The sequence below is a fragment of the Columba livia genome, chromosome 21 (assembly GCF_036013475.1).
Source record: "Columba livia isolate bColLiv1 breed racing homer chromosome 21, bColLiv1.pat.W.v2, whole genome shotgun sequence".
NCBI classification, from domain to species: domain Eukaryota; kingdom Metazoa; phylum Chordata; class Aves; order Columbiformes; family Columbidae; genus Columba; species Columba livia.
The window spans coordinates 3,915,098-3,935,339 of NC_088622.1; the positions used below are offsets into that span (position 1 = coordinate 3,915,098).

Here is a 20,242-nt window from a genome sequence, read left to right on the forward strand (position 1 = left end):
GTGTAGACAAAAATAGAGAAGTCAGGCAGGCACATTGCATGTTTGAGCTTATATTTTAATGTGTACGTTAACAACTTGCATACATGTGTGGATACACATTCTGCAGCAATTCATCTAGAGTTTATGAAGAATAAACACCATCTTCTCACTCATTCTGCAGGGAAGGTAAATCCACGTTACGCTGATTGCCAAACACAAGCCATTATTTGTGCTGAACTCACCTCGGAGCTTGGACTCTTCAGCCACAGCAGTTTGGCAAGGTCATCACCAGCTGTGTTATTGACAGCGTGTTCAAATACTTCTACTTTCTGCATCAGAGTCAAGTGGTCATAATCTGGAGCCATCTATAATTGAGAAGTGACATTCAGCAACTCAAAAAAGGCGACAATAAAAAACCCCAAACCACCTCCAGTAATCCCTAGTTATACTATGAGAAACACAGTAAAGACAAATAATTTCCTATCAGGTTTACATTGAAATTATTTGTAGACTGACCACTCCATTCCCAAACACAGTGAGATGACCACCCAACAGTGAAGACTTCATTTAAAACATGATAGCAAATGATTTATCATCCACAAAGGAGTCCAAAGCCATATTTAATTAAAATACCGCAAAATAAATATGTTTCAAAAACTATTATCCAAATAAGTCTTCTGGGTTGGCACACGCTTTCCTTTTTGGCAGGCAATTCCAGCTTTTCTAGCAATGCTCAGTTTCTCCAGTCTGTCTAATTTTGGCCCCGTTGCTTAGACACAACATTTGGAAGTGCCAGCAGCATGGGACCTTGGACAAGCCACATCAGAGTGACGCAAAATTCCAAACACATTTTAGTCACCAGATGGTGACAACTTGTGGTCACTGCTAAAACAGGAAAGGAGAAACAAATAGACGCATAGCCAATTTTACCTCTCAATAGCATTTTATAACTCTTATCTGATACTTTTGCATTTATTACCGGTACCAATAACAATCAGAAAACAGAAGAACAAGCTGCACAGCATTTTTCTTCATTAACACACTGGAGTCCTAAAAGGATGTACCAAAAACTCTGTCAGCTTTGCCCTTTACCCTCAGCATGATGCGATGCTCTATGTTCAGCAGGATCTTCTTCTTCTCTCGGTAGTCTCGGATGAGCGCGTGCAGCGTGTCACAGTGGGGGACCCAGCCGATCAAGCCGGAATTTGTAGACAGCGGAATAACAGCGTATCTCTGGATGCTACAGGAAAAAAATCAAAATGAGAATCATAGCTCAAAATGGTTTATGTTGTGAATTATGACATTTCAAGACACTTAAAACAACTGCTACTAAATCTGGTTCTCGTCCAGGTTGTCTCTTCAGTAGTTGCTCTGCTTTTCTTCTTTTCAAACAGACATGAAACATCCATTTGGATAGATTGCTGCCAGATAATCTACAGACATTCTCAAAGCTTACGTGGTTTTCACTGAAAGACTGCTTTCAGAAGGTACACGTTATCTCGCTCATCATGATCTATGATTTGCACATGACATTTGATATATTCATCCTTGAAAGACATTGCACAGAACTGCAGCCAGCAACTATTCAACAAGCTATTTAGTGACTATAATAAAGAATCCTTGATAAAGATCCCTGTTCTCAGGGATAGCACTCAAGCTATCAAAATAAGGGTTACCTCAAAGACCATAACTATTTATGAGATGAGACTTCAATTAAATAAAAAACCCAATCCCTCAGGATACATTTCCTCTAAATTTGAATTCAGTGAATGTTTTTTCTCTCCTTTTTTTTTTTTTGAATTAACTTGGTTCCAAGATTCGTCATTTCCTCACAAACCAGCTGATTGTTCCAAGGATTACTTGGAAACTGCACCTATGCCGAGTGTTACTTGAGCATAAGCACATCCCCAGAGCACGTACCTGAGGTTTTTACGAAGAGAAGTTGGGTCATTTGCTAGCAGAGTGTTGACCAACCCAAAAAGCTGCATCACTCTCTCATCTTGGCGAAGGTCTTCATGACCTTTCAGAAGGAACACAAACTCGTGCCCATTGCTTCCTGCGGAAGAATTAATACACAAAAGTTTACTCTTGCTGAATAAACAGACAAGGGCAAATACACGTGCACGCAAGAACTGGAAAGTGTGGCAGTTAGACTGACCAGACAACTAAGAAATATCTCACTTGAAAGGAAATGTTGGAGAGGTTTTACCTGTAAATATGCAGTTTGACCTGAAAGCAGCAACTATTTAAATGCTAGAATAGCTAAGTGAAAACTGCACACTCTTACCCATTAACGTTAACTTCCTGGGCCGCTGCTTGGAGGTGATGACCTGCAGAGAGGGTGCAATGGACTGAATGCGTATGATGGGCTGGTTGGGATCGTACGTTCCTGGCACTGCCAATTCCAGATCCCGGCACATTAAGAGTTTTGGCGATACGTACTGTAGTTCCAAAGAAGTGAGCTAACAAAAACAAAAGAAACACAACCCCCCAGAATTACGGCTAAATCTCACTGAGACAACTGAAGAGTTCATGCTGTCGAGGGACTGTATCTCTCCCCCCACCTGAGGCAGCTGCTTTGAGATCCGCCGGAACACATGGTAATAGAGATCCCAAGCCTGAGTTAGGTCTTTGACATTTCCTGACTTCATGTACTTCCTGCACCATTCCTGAGCTTCCATTAGATCTCTGCCATAGGCCTAGGGAGGAAGTGGAAAAAACACCAGGAAAAATAAACATTTCTGTGAGAGACATCCATACTACCATGGCTCTTGTAGTACTGTAGTCACCACAACCGACATAGATCTGAAGATAAATGTCAATGACGAAGTCTGCAACTAACTTAGCGAGTCCCAAGAGATTTACTCTTTGTGTTAGACTGCAAAGGTCATTGTACCCCATCTGGGCAGGTGGCTGTCCTGCCCGTTTTTGAGGGTGTGCAGAAGGTGATGCTCTCGGCCCTTTGCTGATACCTGATTGAAAGATGTCTCTTTTAAAGTCTGAGGCCCACGCTCCATCATGGCATGAAGTGGTTCCAGCACCTCAAACATTCCCTTCACGTTCCGTTCTCCAAAGTACAGACGAGATGCTTCTTCCAGCCCTTCATGCCACATCTCATGCCATAGGATGGCTACACGGATTAGCTCTTCACTCACCTGTTTTAGGACAAGAAAAAGATTAAAAGCCTAAAGAAAAACACTGACTGTATACTGACTTATAAATGTGAAACTACTTTCTTCTCTAATGATTATATTTGCTGCTGGCAGCTAGAGGGAGCCACAAGAACCCCCACAATACTCTTCCACTTCTTTCTGCAAGGAGCTGATTGGGCTTTTCTCACCTTATTTGTTGCCTTTGAAATTTTCTACATATTTGTGCAGCTTGGCCTGATAACATTACTTTTCATTTATTCATAAAAGTCTTCAGCAAATGAATTAAATTATACTAATACAGTAACATCTTCCAAATATAAAAACCCAAATTAATTGTACTTGAAGAAAACTAACAACGAATAGTAATTTTGTGTTATTATACGTGTGGCACATCCATTCCTGAAACACAATACACTTAATGTCCCATTAAGTACTCACCATCATTGCCTGCTGTACCAGAGTGTTACTGTGCTCACACATGTTTTTCAAGATCTTATTTGCAGCGTTGTGCCGAGCAGTGGTTGTAGATTTAGAGGCCACAGTCAAAGGATAGATCAAAGCCTACAAGGGACATCAACCAAAACTTTTAGTATTTTAGAACCATGCAGAAGAGCTGCATATATAGAAGGATTAGCAAGTGTTAATAAATAGCAGCCTTAGGGCTAAACAAGAGAAAGCAAGCAAGCTTTTGGAAGAGGTGATAGAAATTTGCTGTTCAATGCCTTCCAACCTGAAAATCTCACAAGACTTTAATTCACTGTGTAGCAGAATGAGTTTGAGAGCCTGTATCAAACTGGAAGAACAGAAAACCGGTTTTAGCATTTTGTGATTTTCCACACTGTAGGAAATAATTCAGACAAACTGTCTGTGGGGTAGTCTCATAGTAGTCACTTAATGAGATTTAAGTTGGCGATTTGCACTGCCCAGTATTCTATCAGACAGAGGGAGCTTCCTCCACTGCATGGCTCATCCACCTCTTCTCTCCATTTTTATGTGAATAGTGCTGAGGTGAAAAAAGCAGCAGCAGCAATTATCCCCATCCTCACTATCCTCCCTTGCTGTGACTTCCAGCACAGGCATCTAGACTAGGTGACATGGAACAGAAAATGCTGCAATTGGTTACTAGTCTGGAAATTTCTCCTCCAACACAAAGCTTACCTGGGGATGGTACCGTCCAATATCTGTGAGGAGCTGATGAATGAGACGTCCTACTAATGGCCGAGGAGTGTCGATTCTTGCTATGAGCTGAGGGATAACCTAGTAGTAAGGAGAAGTAAAATAAACATCCCTGTCATCTCATGTGTCCAGTTCACAAGCTGTTCTGCCCTCTGCTAGAGACCTCACGGTCTCTCAAAGAGACAGACAGGCCCAGAGCAGCACAGTGGTGCTTTAGACTTGATCGCCACTGAATGAATATCTTCAATTTAGAAATTTCCATTCTTTCTCATTCATATACACTCATCTGCAAATAAATAGAGAAATGCACACAAGAATGTTTCTCATGTCTCTTTTCACGACGCTTGTTAAATCAGTTACAAATCGTACTGCACACTGCTCTCAGCACACACCTACAGAGGATCCTTTAGCAAAGGAGCATCATGGATACCATGTAACAGAACCTAAGCTCCTCCCAGAACAGAGATTTATCTTAGCCCTTGGTGTTCCTTACCTGCAGCCAAGTGTCTATTTGGATTGCCTTGACGCCTTCTACCAAAGCCTCATTCACTTCAGGCCAGTGACCATAGTCAAACCACAGAGTAAGGACTCTGAAAAAGAGAAATAGATTTGGTAGGAATGGAACAAAAAAATCCCCATTCCAGTCAAATACCTTCAGATCCATTTACAAGTGACTCTTCTTCCCAGAACCTGGAGATAGTAGGATAAGGGCTAATGCACCTAACATAAATTAGCTTGGACTGAAGCGCTCACTTAGTTTAACCATAAAGAGCAGAAACAGGTTCTACCTAATTTTAAACCACGTGCCTTATCAGCTGGATTGTATTTAATATGTGCTTTATTATGTACCTTAGAGTGTCTTGTAGGTTGTTTCCTCGAGACAGAGATATGGATCGGAAGAAACCCTGGACAGCAGGGACTGTGTACATCAAGAGAGTCTTGGATAAATCCTTTTGGAATGAAAATTGCTGCATTAGTTCTACACAAGCACATCAGTCCACATGAATCCTAAACTTAGCAAGGGAAGAGAGGGAGAAATACATGGGAACAGCGATCTAATCCACATTATAGTTGACTTCTGCTAATATTCCTCACAGGGCACGTTGTCCCTAGAATTTATTTCACAGTTAACTTACGATCATTTCCATTAATTTAGTCCTCTTCCCTTAAGACTGAGTTAACCTGAACTTCCTCCCTTTTGCTGTAAGCTATGAGCATATACATATATTTATACACACACATATACAGACAGCTTCCACAAGCCAGGTATGCCTAGTAGCTTGTTCCCCACCATAACATTTTCCTGCATCTAAGCGCAAAGTACTGATCTCTCGGCAGAAAGAGGGAAGGATGGTACCTCTGTGACTTTTTTCTGCACTGGAGATGGGATGGGACTGTTCTCGGTGCTCTCTGCATCACTCTCGCTATTGCTGCCTTCGGTGTTAGCACTGGTGATGCTGGCTCCGCTGGCATGACGTAATTTCTTCTTCTCATCTCTGGCCTGGTTTTGGTGTTTGTAGTGAAGCACTGCTTCAAAGTTCATCACTGCCCAGGCGTGCCAGGCCTGCCAACAAGGGAGAACAAAAGTCAAAAGGAATGCCCTCTGCAACCTGTACTATTATTAGAGATAATAACCCAACTTTTCTGAGTCCATGGGCAACAGTAGTAAGTACAACCCCACAGGCAACACAATGCTTTGCTTTCTCTAATCACTTGTAGTTTTAACTGCCTTATTATCTTAAGTAACATCATGGCGAGTTCTTGGCCGGAAGCTCCCGTTTAGATAACAAAGAAAAGGAGCTCTGTACACCTCATTTTTCACACCTTAAAATGAAGATGAATATGTTAGGACTAGGGGAGGTGTAACAGGAAGAAATGCAGGAGATGGCTGCCCCAGAGATCTGGCAACAAATATTAATTGAAATTTCACAACCCTGAAATCAAAGGTTCTTTGGAGAATCAGCAACGTGGACACTTTCCTAGTTCAAGTTTACTGAGAATAAGTTACATTTTTTTTCCATTTAGACTATCCTTGCTCCTTCATTGTTAACTGACAGGAGAGTAAGTCCCAAAAGCAAGAATAGAAGTTGAATTGTGGCCTAGATTTACCAGTCAGATAAAATTCTAAACAAGAATCTTGTGGTTGCCATACGCTGCTTTCTTACTTTAATCCTACTTGCAGTAACAAGGCAGATAGTTATAGATCTTCCTATGAACACCTTCCTTCCCTGTAGTATGGGATGTGATCAAATTTACTGATCTCTCTGCAATGGCGCCTGGAAGCTTTTCCTTACTGACCTTGTACCAGTTGCGATCGTGCTCTGTTGCAGCGCTGTAGTATTGCAGGACTTTGGGGATGGTACTTTCATTGATGCCTTGCAGGTTCAGCTGCCACTCACCCAGTTTGAGGAAACACCTGGTTAAGCAAAGGGATTATTGACTCAGAACCTAGAAGGAAAAGGAAGCCTGCTGGATTAAGAGGCAGAATTCTTATCTGGAGTCTGAAAGACATTTCATGTGGTGAACCCACTCAGTGAGCCTCTTCTGTAAACTGGAAACATACATGTTAACACGTGAGGTTCAGAACACCCACATCCTGCTTGTAAGCGTGGACCTAACTAGTTAATGGTTTAGGGAAAAAGGTGAAGGCCAAACTTTGTTCCTGACTTATATCAGTTATAAAATAAATGTAAGAACTAGCTAACGGTAACATCAGAAGACTTCACCAGCAGTGATAAAAAGCACACAGCATATGTGCTGGCTAGCTACACCTATCACCATACGAGCCAGCCTTCTGGAGAGAACACTGCAGCAGAAACAGTGGAAACACAGCAACTGCTCTTCCCCCAAGCCAGAACCCCGTTAAGTCATCCCCTCCCTGAAGAAAGGAAAAACAACATATTTTTACTGCAGTAAGGTGGGGCTGTGAAGGCTTGTGCAAAGCTCAATACTTTGGTCTCTCAGCAGGCTTTAAATGGCACAGTTACACAAACATCCTCCCTATTTTTTGAGTTTTCCAGAAAGCACTAAGCAAAAAAAGTATTGTGCGCATCTCATTACTAATTTGCCTTCTGTGATAGTCACTAAAAAAAAATAAGATGATGCTACTATCAAGCTCCTGTTCTCATAAAAGCAAATTACATGCATGACTTAAAAAAAAAAAAAAAAAAAAAGCAAACTTTCAGTAATAAGCACTATGCAGTTTCATCTTTAAACTGGAAACAGCAGATCTGGCACCTCCAGATCCACAGAGGAAAATGGAGATTATAAGCTGTGTTTTTAATACAACAATATTTTAAGAGACGATCACATGCTGGGCACCTACTGCCCAAAGTGCTGCTGTTGTATTAAGGGCACAGCTGAGCCAAGCATGTGCAAAGTGTTTCTTTCCAACTGACTGGATCTCCTGAAAACCACAGAAACAGCCATCCTGAGAGCAGCTACTGAAATTACATGATAGATAAGAGTGTAATACCAAACAGGTCTCTACCAGCTAAATGAGACACCCCCTATTGTTTTTAAGTACAGGCCTTGTCTGAAATGTGTCATCTGCACGGGCTCCGCAACCGCAGGAAAGCTGCTGGTTTCACTACATGGCTAAAGGGTGACAAGGACCAGGTGCTGACCGTGCCATGAGCTTGTGGAGTTCCTGCTTGTGCTGCTGGTCCTCGGTTGCGATCGCATGCTGCGCCTGCTGCTGCATCGTCTGCACGAAGTGCTGCATGTGCTGGAACGCATCGATCTGCAATGGGATGAAGGCTGCGTTAAGGACTGCCGGGGTTAAATACAGCTTCATGAGAGAGGAAGACAATGTGGAAATAAACTTTCACTGAAAGTAAAAAATACAGGTTCGTTTTCTTTCAAAGCCTTTTAGCCATTTACACAGAACGTCCTGTTACTGCTCATGCAGAGCGAGACTCCAGTAATGAGACAGAGATACATCCTTGCATGCACTGAGCATGCACCTCGAAACCAGTCCAGCAACTTCAACAATCAAGCAAATATTCATAACTTAGGAACGGTATCTTTTTTTTCTGTTTTCATGGGCTTCATGTAGTCGAGTTAGTTGATTTTAGATACATTCTCTTTCCCCCAGCCCTTAATTTTTGTGCCTTCTTTCATTCTGCTTTCTACAACCGCACTGGTTTCCTGTATCTTATCTGCCTATTTCTTTATCACAGGTCAAACACAGAAAAATCCACTTTTGCTCAAATAGGCAGGCAGCGAAAACCCATACACTTCTTGGGTCATTTACTGAAGAAAATAAGAGACCACTACACTGTTCTGCAAAGCCAATAGAACAGGGCCTCATCAGCAGCTCCTTCTGTTTTTTAAATTCAAATAAAGAGTAGTTAGGTCATGGCAATGTTCCCATAGCACAGGCTCTGCTCCAGTGCTGGCACTCCGAGAGACAGGAAAAACAAAAAAAGATGTGGCAGAGTATGAGGATAAATGGAGGCTTTAATGTATATTAAAAAAAGAGATAAGTTATCCAGTCTGGAGCTTATTGGATTTGATTATGTAAATTCTCCCTGTGTTGCAATGTCAAAAACATTCACCCTAAGCTCTTTGGAGCCAAATTGTTCCCATGACAAAGCCCTATGTACTTTTCAGCCATCTTTCAGTTAGAAATTTTCAATAATGTCCTTAATAAAAGTCAGTTCTGCCCAGAAACTAAGTACAAACTGTTCAGGATACTTTTCTAAAACTAGTATTAATAAAAACTTTTCTTCCCTTTTCTAGGTGAGCAAACCCAAAACCTTCAGCCTTGACTCTGTTCGGTGGGGATTCTGAAGAGCTAACGTGCATAGCACCACACAAAACCTGAGCAGTGAAACGTAGAGTACTATGTCCTTTTGTACCTTACGGGCGCTCTTCCACATGTGTTTCATGTATGCGTAAGTCACTTGGGGATGTACTGTTGGCAGCGGGTGATCCAGCTGTCGAGACGGATCTACTCCCAAGAGCAGGACAAGTGTCTTATGGGCCAGAGCCTGGAGAAAGTTGCAAAGCGAACAAGCAGGTTAAAAAAGCTCATTCTTGCCTCCATTTCATATTGACTGTAGAATTACCCACCACTAAAAAATACCTCCAACCCTCCACATAAAACACAGACACAGGAGCCTTATGACGACTCCCTGGGCTCATAAGAATATCACAGGATACACCATAAGCCTTCACTGGGATCAGAACATTAGATTCTCATTTCAGAATCCCAGAGAGAGTGTGAAGTGTGTGTTTCAAGTATTTTTGGTAGCAAATCTTGTGGTGTATGTAGAAATAGGACTGTAGTGTTCAACCATAACAACATCACGTTCTAGATTTGACAGAGTGCTTTAGCAGAGAGAGTTATTACTAATAATCACCAGTGCAGCATACAACAAAAATTTGGCTCTGACACTCCGCGGTATTGCACTAGTCCCACAGAAATAACCTTGGCTACAAGCATGAACTCTACACTGCTTCCAGTTTTAGTATTTCAACAATTTCTGACCAGTCCCCTCCTCAGACAAGAGCCCATTCCACTTGGGCGATTAAAGTATTTGGAAATGCTCAAGGTTGGAGCAGCATTACAAAGCAAATCGTCTAAGAATCTGCTGTAGAGGGTAGAGCTTGGCAACGCTCACCAGTCTCCCACTCTTGCCACACAAGCTGGCATACTTGAGCCAAGTTCTCATGTCTTCATGCGGATTCACAACAAGAGATCGGACCATCAGTATTCTTTGCCAGTCTTCCACAATTCGTTGACAGCCCTGAGAGAAAAAGGAAGAGAGAATTTGTTAGCATTTTATCTCCAATATACTCCACAGAGCCTTAATTCAGAATTCGAAAGCATTTTTCCTAAGATGGAGAGACTTGGTTCCCGTAACTCACAGCAGACTGACATTACAAACTAGCTGGCTATTTCTCCAACACTGCAATGCGAGAAGGTGGTTAAGTCCTTGACTCTTATTCTCTGCAGCCAGCTCAGTGTCTGCAGCCTAAAAATAACCTCTAATGGAAAAATGAGAAAAACTTCTAAAGCAGAAATGTATTAAAAATAAAAAATAATAAAAAAATCAAGGAAGCTCTTTATGCAATTCCAAAACAAGTCAAGAGTTTTATAATCCTTCTCAACCTAGTTTTAAAGTATTTTTGGTTTAAACAGTGACAATTCTCAGTGCGGGGATGGTACAAAAGCAAATGGTGGCAAAGATATTTTTGCTATGGCCCTTCTTCTTCTTGCATGTGTTGCTTTTAGAGGCTGGCATGGCTGAACTGGGATTCTGCCAGAAACTGCAGCTCCAACTGCTACGCTGCTTGTGCAGGCGTTGTCTGGTTCTTGTCTGAAGGCAGAGCAGGATGAGTCTGTATTTCAAACATTCAGTGGTGCTACAGAGAAGAACAATTGTGGAAGAGACAGTAACAGTGCAATGGCCAAGTACTTCAGAGTATCAGTGATGCCCTGAAGTTTGTATTGATCCAGAGACAACTCAGACTTCGTTTTGAGGTAAACAAAAGAATTTCCAATGGCAGCAAGTACCTTTGCACCAAAGCATCTACTTCTTTCCCTTTCCCCCCAAAACTGAGGGTGGAGAAGTTCGGCAAAGCTTGTTCCCTCACACCCAAGTAAACCTCATCTGATAGGCATTTAAAAATCATTAAAAAGCAGCTATAAAATGTGCAAGAACTGCATGTACTGCTTTCAGGTCTATAAACAGCTGTATTCAGATGTTACGCTTCCTGTCACTCCCAGTTTCTCTAGCCCAGTGGAATGCTCCCGAGCTTTTCCAGACAGGAATGCAGATGGGAGACTAAAAGCTTTGTCACAGTTTCCCAAACAGCTAAAAAATGTGCAGCAGCAACAGTAGTCACAGTGAAGAACTCTGCATAGGGAGAAATCGTTACCCCAGGCAGTGTGCCAAAATTTGGTATAATGAGAACATTTTACCCCAATTCTGCTTCCCCCACCCCCCGTTTCCCTTACAGGAATCACCTCTTTGAACAGTACTCCTGCATGTACTGCTTCATGGGATCATGTTCACTTTCACTATAAGGAAACAGTCTCAAAATATTTGGCTGATTTAAATCTTCAGAACTGTTTAGCGTAAGAAAGGCACAAACTTCCCTTTAAACACAGGGAAAGCAGCATTACTAAAGGTCTCTTAGGCTAATCAATTGGAAATGTTGTCCTAAGAGGTCAAAAAGGAACAGGACAATCTTTTACAAGTATGTAAATTCTCTGTCCAGTTCTCCAGTGCTGTGAGAGAATTCACTTCTCCTTAACGCAGCCAGCCAGGTTAAAAGTTCAAGCTAGCCTTAACCAAACCAGTATTTCCAGGTGTGATTCCACAGTGAGATAAGCAGCCTTGGAGATGATACTAGTGTCTCAGTTCTGTACACATCTATTTCAAGGCTTAAATCACCATTAAAGTGTCATATTAGTACACACCTCAGGAACATTAACCAAAACAAGCCCAAACAACCAGGACAAATGCAATGGAGACAGAAAGTGTGCACCCATGTAAGCACATACACTATTGGGATAGAAAGAGAAATGGAAAGACTTGCTGAGCCATCACACCGACTCAAAAGGAAGCTGTTCTTGCCAGCACATCAGCATCTCCATCCTTGACCTTTACATAGATGTACCTGCAGTCTTTCCCACCAGATCTGGCGGATGATCTCACGGCGTTCTGGTACAAGTTTATACTGGATAACCTCTTCCAGCTCTGACAGCATCTGGCAGGACACCATAGCCTGAAGGAAACAATCACATTCCATCCCAATCACTACAAATCTATAATGAAGGAACAGTATTTTGGCATCAAAATCTGAAGTACATATGGTGCCCCACACGTAAAGGGCAGACTGCTATATGCTGGTATCTTGACGAGCTGCTGATTCAAACTTTCTAAACGTCAATTCTTATTTCTTTCAAGGGCGGGAGCTCACTTCACTGTTTAATTTGTCCCAAAGCTGCTCCTACAAAGTTACGTTTCTTATCCAACAAGACTCATTTAGCTTGTGGGCCTAACACAGGTCTCATGTTTGATACAAGCACTACTCTGAAGTTTTATGCAACTTCTAGAGACAGTCTGAAGCAACCAGGAGGAGAATGAAGGCTGAATTAGACACTTACCCCATAGGCTCGGCTGTAGCTCTCTCCTGCCATGGCAGTCAGCTCAGCATCTAGCAGATCTCTGGCTTTATCGATGCACTAAAATAGAACAAGATATTGGGGTGAAGGTGGTATGTTTTATCTAGAGTCAGCTGTTGAAACTGCTATTCATCTGTTCCATCTCATGAACAAAGCTGGCATTGTTCCCTTTCCCCAACAAGACCAGGAGAGGACGCTATCGATGGAAAGAATCAACAGGAAAACAGTGTCCAGGGGCAGCTGTAAGGGAAGCCAAGGGGGCTCCATTTATCACCTGCGTAGTCTGAAGTTTGTCTTTCTATCAAATCAAAGTTTGCAGTGTTTCTAACCCAACCGTCATTGTAGATGTCATTGTTAGTAACAGTTATGGAGGAAGAGAAAAGTTCAGATTTTAGTGCAAGAGAGTCAGTTACAAAAAAGCCTCAAGATATGTCTCGTGATAACATACACTGATAGGAAATAGCTTTTACTGTTTTATGTAACTGAACAGGTTTTTATGAATTTTACAGGAGAGCAAATTCCATTTCTCTTCCTGCAACAAAGGCATGCCCTTCAAGCACGAAATAAATCCTGCTCTGGTTCCAGTCATTACATAATCTCTCATCTACAGTTTTTCCTATTCAAAATGTTAAAGGTTAATCTCAAACTCTTACCCTCTGAATGCCTGGCTAATTTTACTGTGCACATCATCCAAAAATCTACGTATGGGTTTTGACAGAGCAGACTGAATTACTCCTCTATCTAAGTTGGCAAGTCAGTGCAGAATTCTGAGAAATGGTACTTGAGCTTCCTTGGAAAGTAAACAACATGCTTCACATCTACAGAGGGGAAAAAGTCGCTCTGCAAATCTCCTCTGTGACAAACAAGCACGCCAATACAGCTCTGTTTAATAGACTCATTGCTTGCCTTGATTTCTCATCTCAATCTAAGATTTATCACTGCGACCAGAAGAATTAGACCTAAAGTGTTGGTACTTCACTGAAAAAGCTGCAAGAGACAGAAGTGCACGGAACTCCCATGGAGAACCTTATGTGTGTCTTATGCCATGAGTGCCTTTTATCAGGCAATGCCTTGTAGAATGGAACCTCTGCTGGGATAATCCTTGTGCACCGTCTGACTAGAAAACAGACGTAAGAGCAAATAAGTCTCAGAACGACTAAGGCATTCTCACTCTCCACAGCACTGGACCACTACTACCTGTACATATGTTCACCGCCGTGTTTCTGGAAATACAAGATAAGCTCAATCACCAAGGTCTAACACATCAATGGAAAAAAGGTTATTGGCCAATTCATAGGTTATAGCTAACTATTTTAAAACAGCGTGTCTTTCCGTGCAGCAATACAGCCCAGTTCACCGTAAGGTTTTGGGAAGCCTACAAGGAAGAGGATTACCTGCTGAGCCAGAGAGAAAAGGTCTTGATGAAGAGCCAGCACAGCCCTGTAGAAAGCACCATCGTGGGTGTCCCTGGGGATCATGCAGGTGTATTCCTCCATGCTGTCCCACTGACCTGCAGAGACACAATCACCTCAGCAACACAACAGCCCTCTCTGCAAGAAAAGAGTAGAACTGTGCTACGGTGCTCGGACATCAGCAACTCAGTCTGAATGCTGTGTGGTGCTTCTGCCTTTCAGTCTGCTCTGCAACAGCTTGTCTGTGTTACACACAGAAACTGCATATATACATACACAGGAACTGTATATATACATACAGAGCTATAGACAAGCAGAAACAGACGCGTTTTACTTCTAGGCAAATTGTCATCCATGGGGGAAAGGTTCTTGCATTCCCTGTGATGAAAAGGTTGAAATGCTGACATTTGAAGAACACATGAATGAATGACTGTCTTACACAGTAAAATATTATTTTTTCTTAGCAAAAGCTGGTAGACAGCAAGTTACTTATAAGCTTCTCCAGTAAGTATCTAGCTACCAACATAACCAATATTTGGATCATGTATAGATTTATTCCGCTTATGATTGTCTACTCAGCAGACACAACCTATCAAAAGGCTCAATAGATACTGTTGTAGTTTGTAAATAGGAGTCTGCCACAAATCAGAGAAATTCTATTAGTCTCATCTCAAGTCTGAGCTTTGTTCAATGTGAAACTAAGTCAAAGGGACCAGTTAAGCAACTGGCATCTGCTCAGACCACTAAGGCAGTCTGTTTGTTACTTGAGACCACACTGGGAGACCTCCTGTAAACGCAGGTTTTCCAAATGGCTTCAGTGTTGAATGCCACTTCATATCCCAACGTAAGTAATTTTGCTCTTGATTTCACTGTTTCTTACGTTTTGTAGGCCTGAAGTAAGGTAAAACTACCTGTGCTTCCACATCATGGGCTGGCATATCCTACCACACAAGGATACCTTACCTAGACCCCAGGCAGCAGCAGCAGCCATCCTGGCCATCTTAGCTTGAGTCTCATCATTGACCTGTGTCCACTTTTCACAGCATTGCTGGTGGAGCTGCCCCCTAAGAAGAATCCACAATTTCTGATCAGCAAAAAGGAGAAATTCTGTAAACCCCTGATGGGAAATGGCTACTCCTAGAAATGATGATTGAGAAACAGTAAGACAATCTGTTTTTCCTACTGAAAAAGTTGCGCCAAATTTGCCTCACCCACATCTAGAAACAAAAAGGGCAGAAAAACGCTGTCAGAATTAGATTTCTCAAACAGCCCTGTTTCTCTAACAGCAAAATGACTTTACTGAAGAGGAATCTCCTCACTGGGTGCCATCCCCTGGGTTCACGTCAGGACCCATCAGGAGAGAGCTATAGTGACATGAAAAGTTCAGTAGAAAGGCGGAACCCGGACCAAATCACACATGCCCCTGGGTAGAACGACACGCTACAGCGCGCAGGATGCCTTCTCCAATTATCTTTGTTGAATTGAGCAGGGAGAGAAACAGAGAGCTATAATTGAGTACCAGCTTACCCTTCCAAAAAAACTGACTCTAATCAGTTACACATTGACAAAACATATTTAACGCAGGGTTTGAAATACTCAGTGTCTACAAAGACACTGATTAATGAATGCTAAAAAAGAATAATAATGAAAAACTCAGTCACCTTCAAGATGGGCAAAAGGGTTTTAGAGTGGGAGTAATTTATTTTCCTCAGTCTTCAGGCCCTCTTACCATTCACCAAGAGCTTCCAAGCAACGCATCCGTCCCAGCATCAGCTCAGGATCATCTTTGTTTGTGTCCATCTTCTTGTCATAGGCCACCAGAGCATCTTCCCACTCGTGAAGCTTCTCATACCAGGTAGCTTGAATTTCCTAAGGTGGAGGAAAAAAAAAATAAAATCAGAATAAGTAGTGGGATTAATATTCACCATTCTATATTAACTACTGCAGCCTTTCCTGAAAAACTCTGTGTCTATGGTGGTCACTTAGCCCTTTTTTTTTCATTCTAAATATCCTCATGGACCTCTGTGATAAAGAGAAAAGCCTTGAGTTAGTGCAAAAGCAGAAATCCTGAGTATTGCTTAACCTGCACAGAAATAAATTCAGGTTTACCAGAGGGATCAATCCACCATCATTCCCCTACTCACTGCCACTGAAATACTAGCTCAGTAGTTGGCGCTTTTCTTTTCGAAGAGGGGGAATGAGTGGAGCAGGAAAAAAGGTAAATCTGTCAAATATTCCACTTCTCATTGTTGTGCATTCCTGCATTTAAACAACAGTCCTGCGTTTAGGAATGGAGTGACTAACTGGAAAACCCAAACAGTACACTGTGCGTCTGGCTACCGCTAGGCCATTATTTAATACACCAGGCACGTATAATGTTGGGGTCTAATCAAAGTCCTCACAAGGAAAGGCTGTGGTTTGTAACAAAGACTTTAAAAGTAAGCCAAGCAGTGATCCTTATCAGCTGCACAAACTTTTCTTCAGTCTTTGTTTCTAGATTTTGTTTCTAATTTTCAAGAAATAAAATGCCTTGGTATTTTTTCCATACTGATCTCTGCCAATGCTCTTCTGCTCAGCCCTTGGCAGCTCAGGTCTTGACATAAGCTGCAGAATAGATTCTTTTCCCAGCCCTGTGGGCACGGTCAGTATAAACCACGCTCAGTATAAACCACACTCTGCATCCCAGGTCTTCCACTCAGGGCGTTTATATACCAGTCCCTTAACTTTTCCGCTCCGCCATAATATTTCAAGTAAGTTGGTAAGTAACTGTCAACAATAGCTGCTAAATTCTCCTCCAAATTAGGTTATTGCACAAGTTCTTGTGGCCTTCCCCAGCTACCTTGAGTGCAGTCTTTGATAGCATAGAACTAAGTACCAGTATACATCCCTATAGGCAACGAGGCCCCTGCAGTATGCATGAAGCAATGTTGTTAAGTGGGGACAGAACCTCAACACGATTCACTGAAAAAACACATGGCCACGACTACACACAAAACCTACATAAACCATCAAGACATAAGACATGCAAAGAGTTAACCAGCAGGACTCACCAGCTCCCCGAAGTGCTTCATGGCATATTCCAGTACCCCAGCAGCTGCTTCTGGCTGTTGCAGTTTATTGTTAATGCTGAAAAGGCAGGAAGAAAAAGACCATTTAACACAGCTGACAATTCTTAGAGGCTGATATGAGCTCCTGCTTGATAATAGCAAGCTCTGTCATTTAGAAATACCAATGGAACACCTCCCTTACTCTTTAAAACTTTCAAGTGAATGATTAGCCTACACAGGACAGGCAATGATGACATATTTGCAACAGAATAGGTGCATGCATATTCCCTGCATATATTCTCAAGACTCATTACACAAAATGGTGATTGTATATGATTCTAAGTTCTAAATAGCAGCCTGCACAGAGAGAGTAGTTGTCAATAGTTTGAAAGGCATAATTTCTCAAACAGCTGCACTTATCAAGAGCTTTACAGTATTGATATTTTTCCCCTTTCTCTTCAACAGAAACCCGACTCCTTTACAAATCAGAGTAGAGATTTCATTACTCCAGGAAACAACCTACACCATTAGAACAGGTGACAAATGTCACCAGCAGCACAGCCGCCGACTTCACAAAAGCTCGCAACCCTTCTTTCAGTTCAGTATTAATACTGCTTAACAGCTGGAATGGAAGCAGCATAATCTAACAAAACAAAACGTGTCAACGGTGAGAAATGCAAAGAGACTTTCAGTCATCTTCAAATATGCTGCTGTAGGTATAGGTCTCTTTCAGAAATGCCCATTCTTGCCCACTGTCATCAGAACAACTGCATATTTTTTTCCACTATGAGTAGCCCATTGATCAGTAACAGACAAGGAAATCTATAGTATTAAGAAAAATGGGAAGTTTTTAAATTAGTGCTATATTTGTTGTGTCTGTGGAAGTTCCCTTTCCTGACAACCAAGCTCCTAGACACACTCTGGATATCTGGAAAGGTCAAGTCAAATAGGACCTCAGAATAGCTTGAGCTCAAATCAGATTTAGTCAGGCTCAGAATGCACCAGAATCACAGTTCAAGAAGACAGACACCCCAAAATGCCTTTTTTTTTAGCAAGACAGTCGAAGAACATTGTACCTCCACACTTCCCAGGGGAAAGCTAGGCAGCAGTGCCGCATAAAGGTGATAAATGGCTGTCACATCTCATATCCTGACGATTTAAAGAGCCACTGGCAGACACATCACTGCCAGTACATCAGACAGTTAATTACTTCCAACTTATCTTTCTTGTCAACAGCTTCCTGACAAAATTGGCCATTATCTTTTATCCTTTGACAATTAGCACTGCTCTTTTGCTGACGCTCCCTAGTGCACTCAATCACTCTTTTTTTGTTTTGGACTTTCTTGGCTGCCCAAAGTAGAATTAAATGTTTCAAAGCTGCCTCTGGCTAAGTTTAAGCAAAGGGAGGGGAAAGAAGGGAAGGGAAAGGAGAAAGACTTTGATTTTAAAGAATACACAACAGTAGCTATAATACTGTGTTGTCATTATGAATAATAAATTACTCTCTTGTAACAAATGATCTAGCCCACACAGTGAGTAAAAACAGGTACTTTTGTGGACTAGGATGAGCCACTGACTGGGAAATCTGTCAATTATTTAATATTTTGATGTACTACACTAAAGTAGCATATATAAAACATGCATTGTTTTCTCAGAAAGTAACCTAAACACAGGTAAGTACAACTGTCAGGAAGGGTACAAAAATCCCTCCAAAGCAAGACTCGCGCATCAAAGTGGGTGTTATTGACATGGTTGAACATTCACCCACTTATTTCTTCAGAGTAACAGAACCTTGGTAATCACGGCATTGCTTTGCTGTTCAATTTAACAGGCTAAAGGAAACACAGTTGGGTGCAGATTAAGTTCTGATCTTGTGTTTTGGAGTTTTTACTTGTTTTGAAAGACCTCGGATTTCCAGTTTTTCTCATCGGCTGGATCCCGTGTGCTCTGAGGGCTGGAAGGGTACGACAGTTCCCAAAAATCACTACTACCACAGCTGACTGGAATGTGTTTTCAACAGACCCATAACTCTCCGCATACAGATTCCCCAAGAGTGGGCCTGATGATTGTACTTCTCTTAGAAAAACATTTCCACATGGAGTCCAGTTAACATATTCAAAATATGTGTTTAGAAACCATGGTGTTCTGTGCTTCCCGGCCCTGCAGATGTGATGAGCTCCACACTCAAGCAAAATCTTCTTAAATTTGGTAATATTCTGGAAGCACCAGAGCTGTTTTCTAGTTATTGTGCTGGAGAGCAGACAGAATGAACACCACTACAGAAAAGCACATGGGCACACAGAGGAGGCCCTGAAGGGTTGATATTCCAGCCAAGCAGGGTTGCCAAGGGGTTTTTACAGTATTGCCGATGGAAATCAGGGCAGTTCATGGGATTAGGATCCAGGGGTTAGATTTCTCCTTTTATCGGGAGAAAGAGAACTGCAAAATCTTTTGGGATTAAAGGAGAAGGTGGTAAAACATCTCTCCAGATAGAAACAATGCTGCTGGCTAATTCAGCAGACAGTAACTTAAGTCTTTGTTTACTGGGTGGTGTCCTTGCAGTTGTTTCTAATTCAAGATAATATGAAGTTTAATATTAAAAACTAAGATCAATTGTTTTTCATATCCACGGAGGGTAGAATACATTGCTCTGTTCATTTTTGTTTAGAAGGAAGAAAAAAGCCATCACTACCACCTACTTTACTGGACGGCTCAGCAGCAGGCCGTAAAATACGACTGCTGTATCTCCTTACTTGGAAACTTTTAGGTATAGGTTTGGTAGGTCATAGGCTACACATCATCTTTCTATGATTCTATGATCTTTCAGGAAAGTATTCAGTTCTGCTCTCCTTCAAAATGAGGATTAATTAGTTGTAAAACTGATTTTCATCAAAGAACTTTTGTACGAGTTTGGCTCACCCAGACTCACTGGACAATTACATAATGCAGCGCTGTAGGACTTAAATTGAGGCTGATCACAATAACAGATGCATTAATTCCTATATTCCAAATGTACAATCTTCAGCCGCTGGATAAGGAAATGAGACCAGCACAGAACACTTTGGGGAGAAAACAGTTATATCCAAGATTACAGATGATTTTTCCCCCGTTTATTAATCAATATCTGTGCTGTAGCCAGGATGATATCCAAACTCTTCTCTTTTTCTAAGTCTCCCCAAGTTTGTTTAAAAAGCTCCTCTATGCAATAGATTTTACCAACCTAACTCAAACTTGTTTTTCCTTCTGAAAAACTGCTGAGAGCTTGCTCCTGGGATTAGAAGTGGAAGGCGCTGCTATTTTGTGGCTGCTTTGGGGAACAGATAATCCTCCGGCACA

The 20,242-nt window shown here is 41.7% G+C and overlaps 1 protein-coding gene across 4 annotated transcripts in view; it reads right to left on the reverse strand.

The window, feature by feature from the left end:
• Positions 1–20,242, reverse strand: part of MTOR (mechanistic target of rapamycin kinase) — a 54,751-nt gene that overhangs the window by 5,821 nt on the left and 28,688 nt on the right. For all 4 annotated transcript variants that reach the window (XM_065038009.1, XM_065038008.1, XM_065038007.1 and 1 more), the window contains 21 exons: positions 16,910–16,985; positions 15,589–15,728; positions 14,823–14,923; positions 13,842–13,957; positions 12,430–12,507; positions 11,940–12,047; positions 9,935–10,060; positions 9,170–9,301; positions 7,934–8,049; positions 6,606–6,723; positions 5,665–5,871; positions 5,157–5,257; positions 4,801–4,897; positions 4,290–4,388; positions 3,570–3,692; positions 2,952–3,134; positions 2,544–2,678; positions 2,267–2,441; positions 1,900–2,035; positions 1,072–1,219; positions 222–344 (listed from right to left, as the gene is read on the reverse strand). In XM_065038009.1, coding sequence (XP_064894081.1) covers positions 222–344; positions 1,072–1,219; positions 1,900–2,035; positions 2,267–2,441; positions 2,544–2,678; positions 2,952–3,134; positions 3,570–3,692; positions 4,290–4,388; positions 4,801–4,897; positions 5,157–5,257; positions 5,665–5,871; positions 6,606–6,723; positions 7,934–8,049; positions 9,170–9,301; positions 9,935–10,060; positions 11,940–12,047; positions 12,430–12,507; positions 13,842–13,957; positions 14,823–14,923; positions 15,589–15,728; positions 16,910–16,985 — 2,638 coding nt within the window. The remainder of the gene's footprint in view (positions 1–221; positions 345–1,071; positions 1,220–1,899; positions 2,036–2,266; positions 2,442–2,543; positions 2,679–2,951; positions 3,135–3,569; positions 3,693–4,289; positions 4,389–4,800; positions 4,898–5,156; positions 5,258–5,664; positions 5,872–6,605; positions 6,724–7,933; positions 8,050–9,169; positions 9,302–9,934; positions 10,061–11,939; positions 12,048–12,429; positions 12,508–13,841; positions 13,958–14,822; positions 14,924–15,588; positions 15,729–16,909; positions 16,986–20,242) is intronic.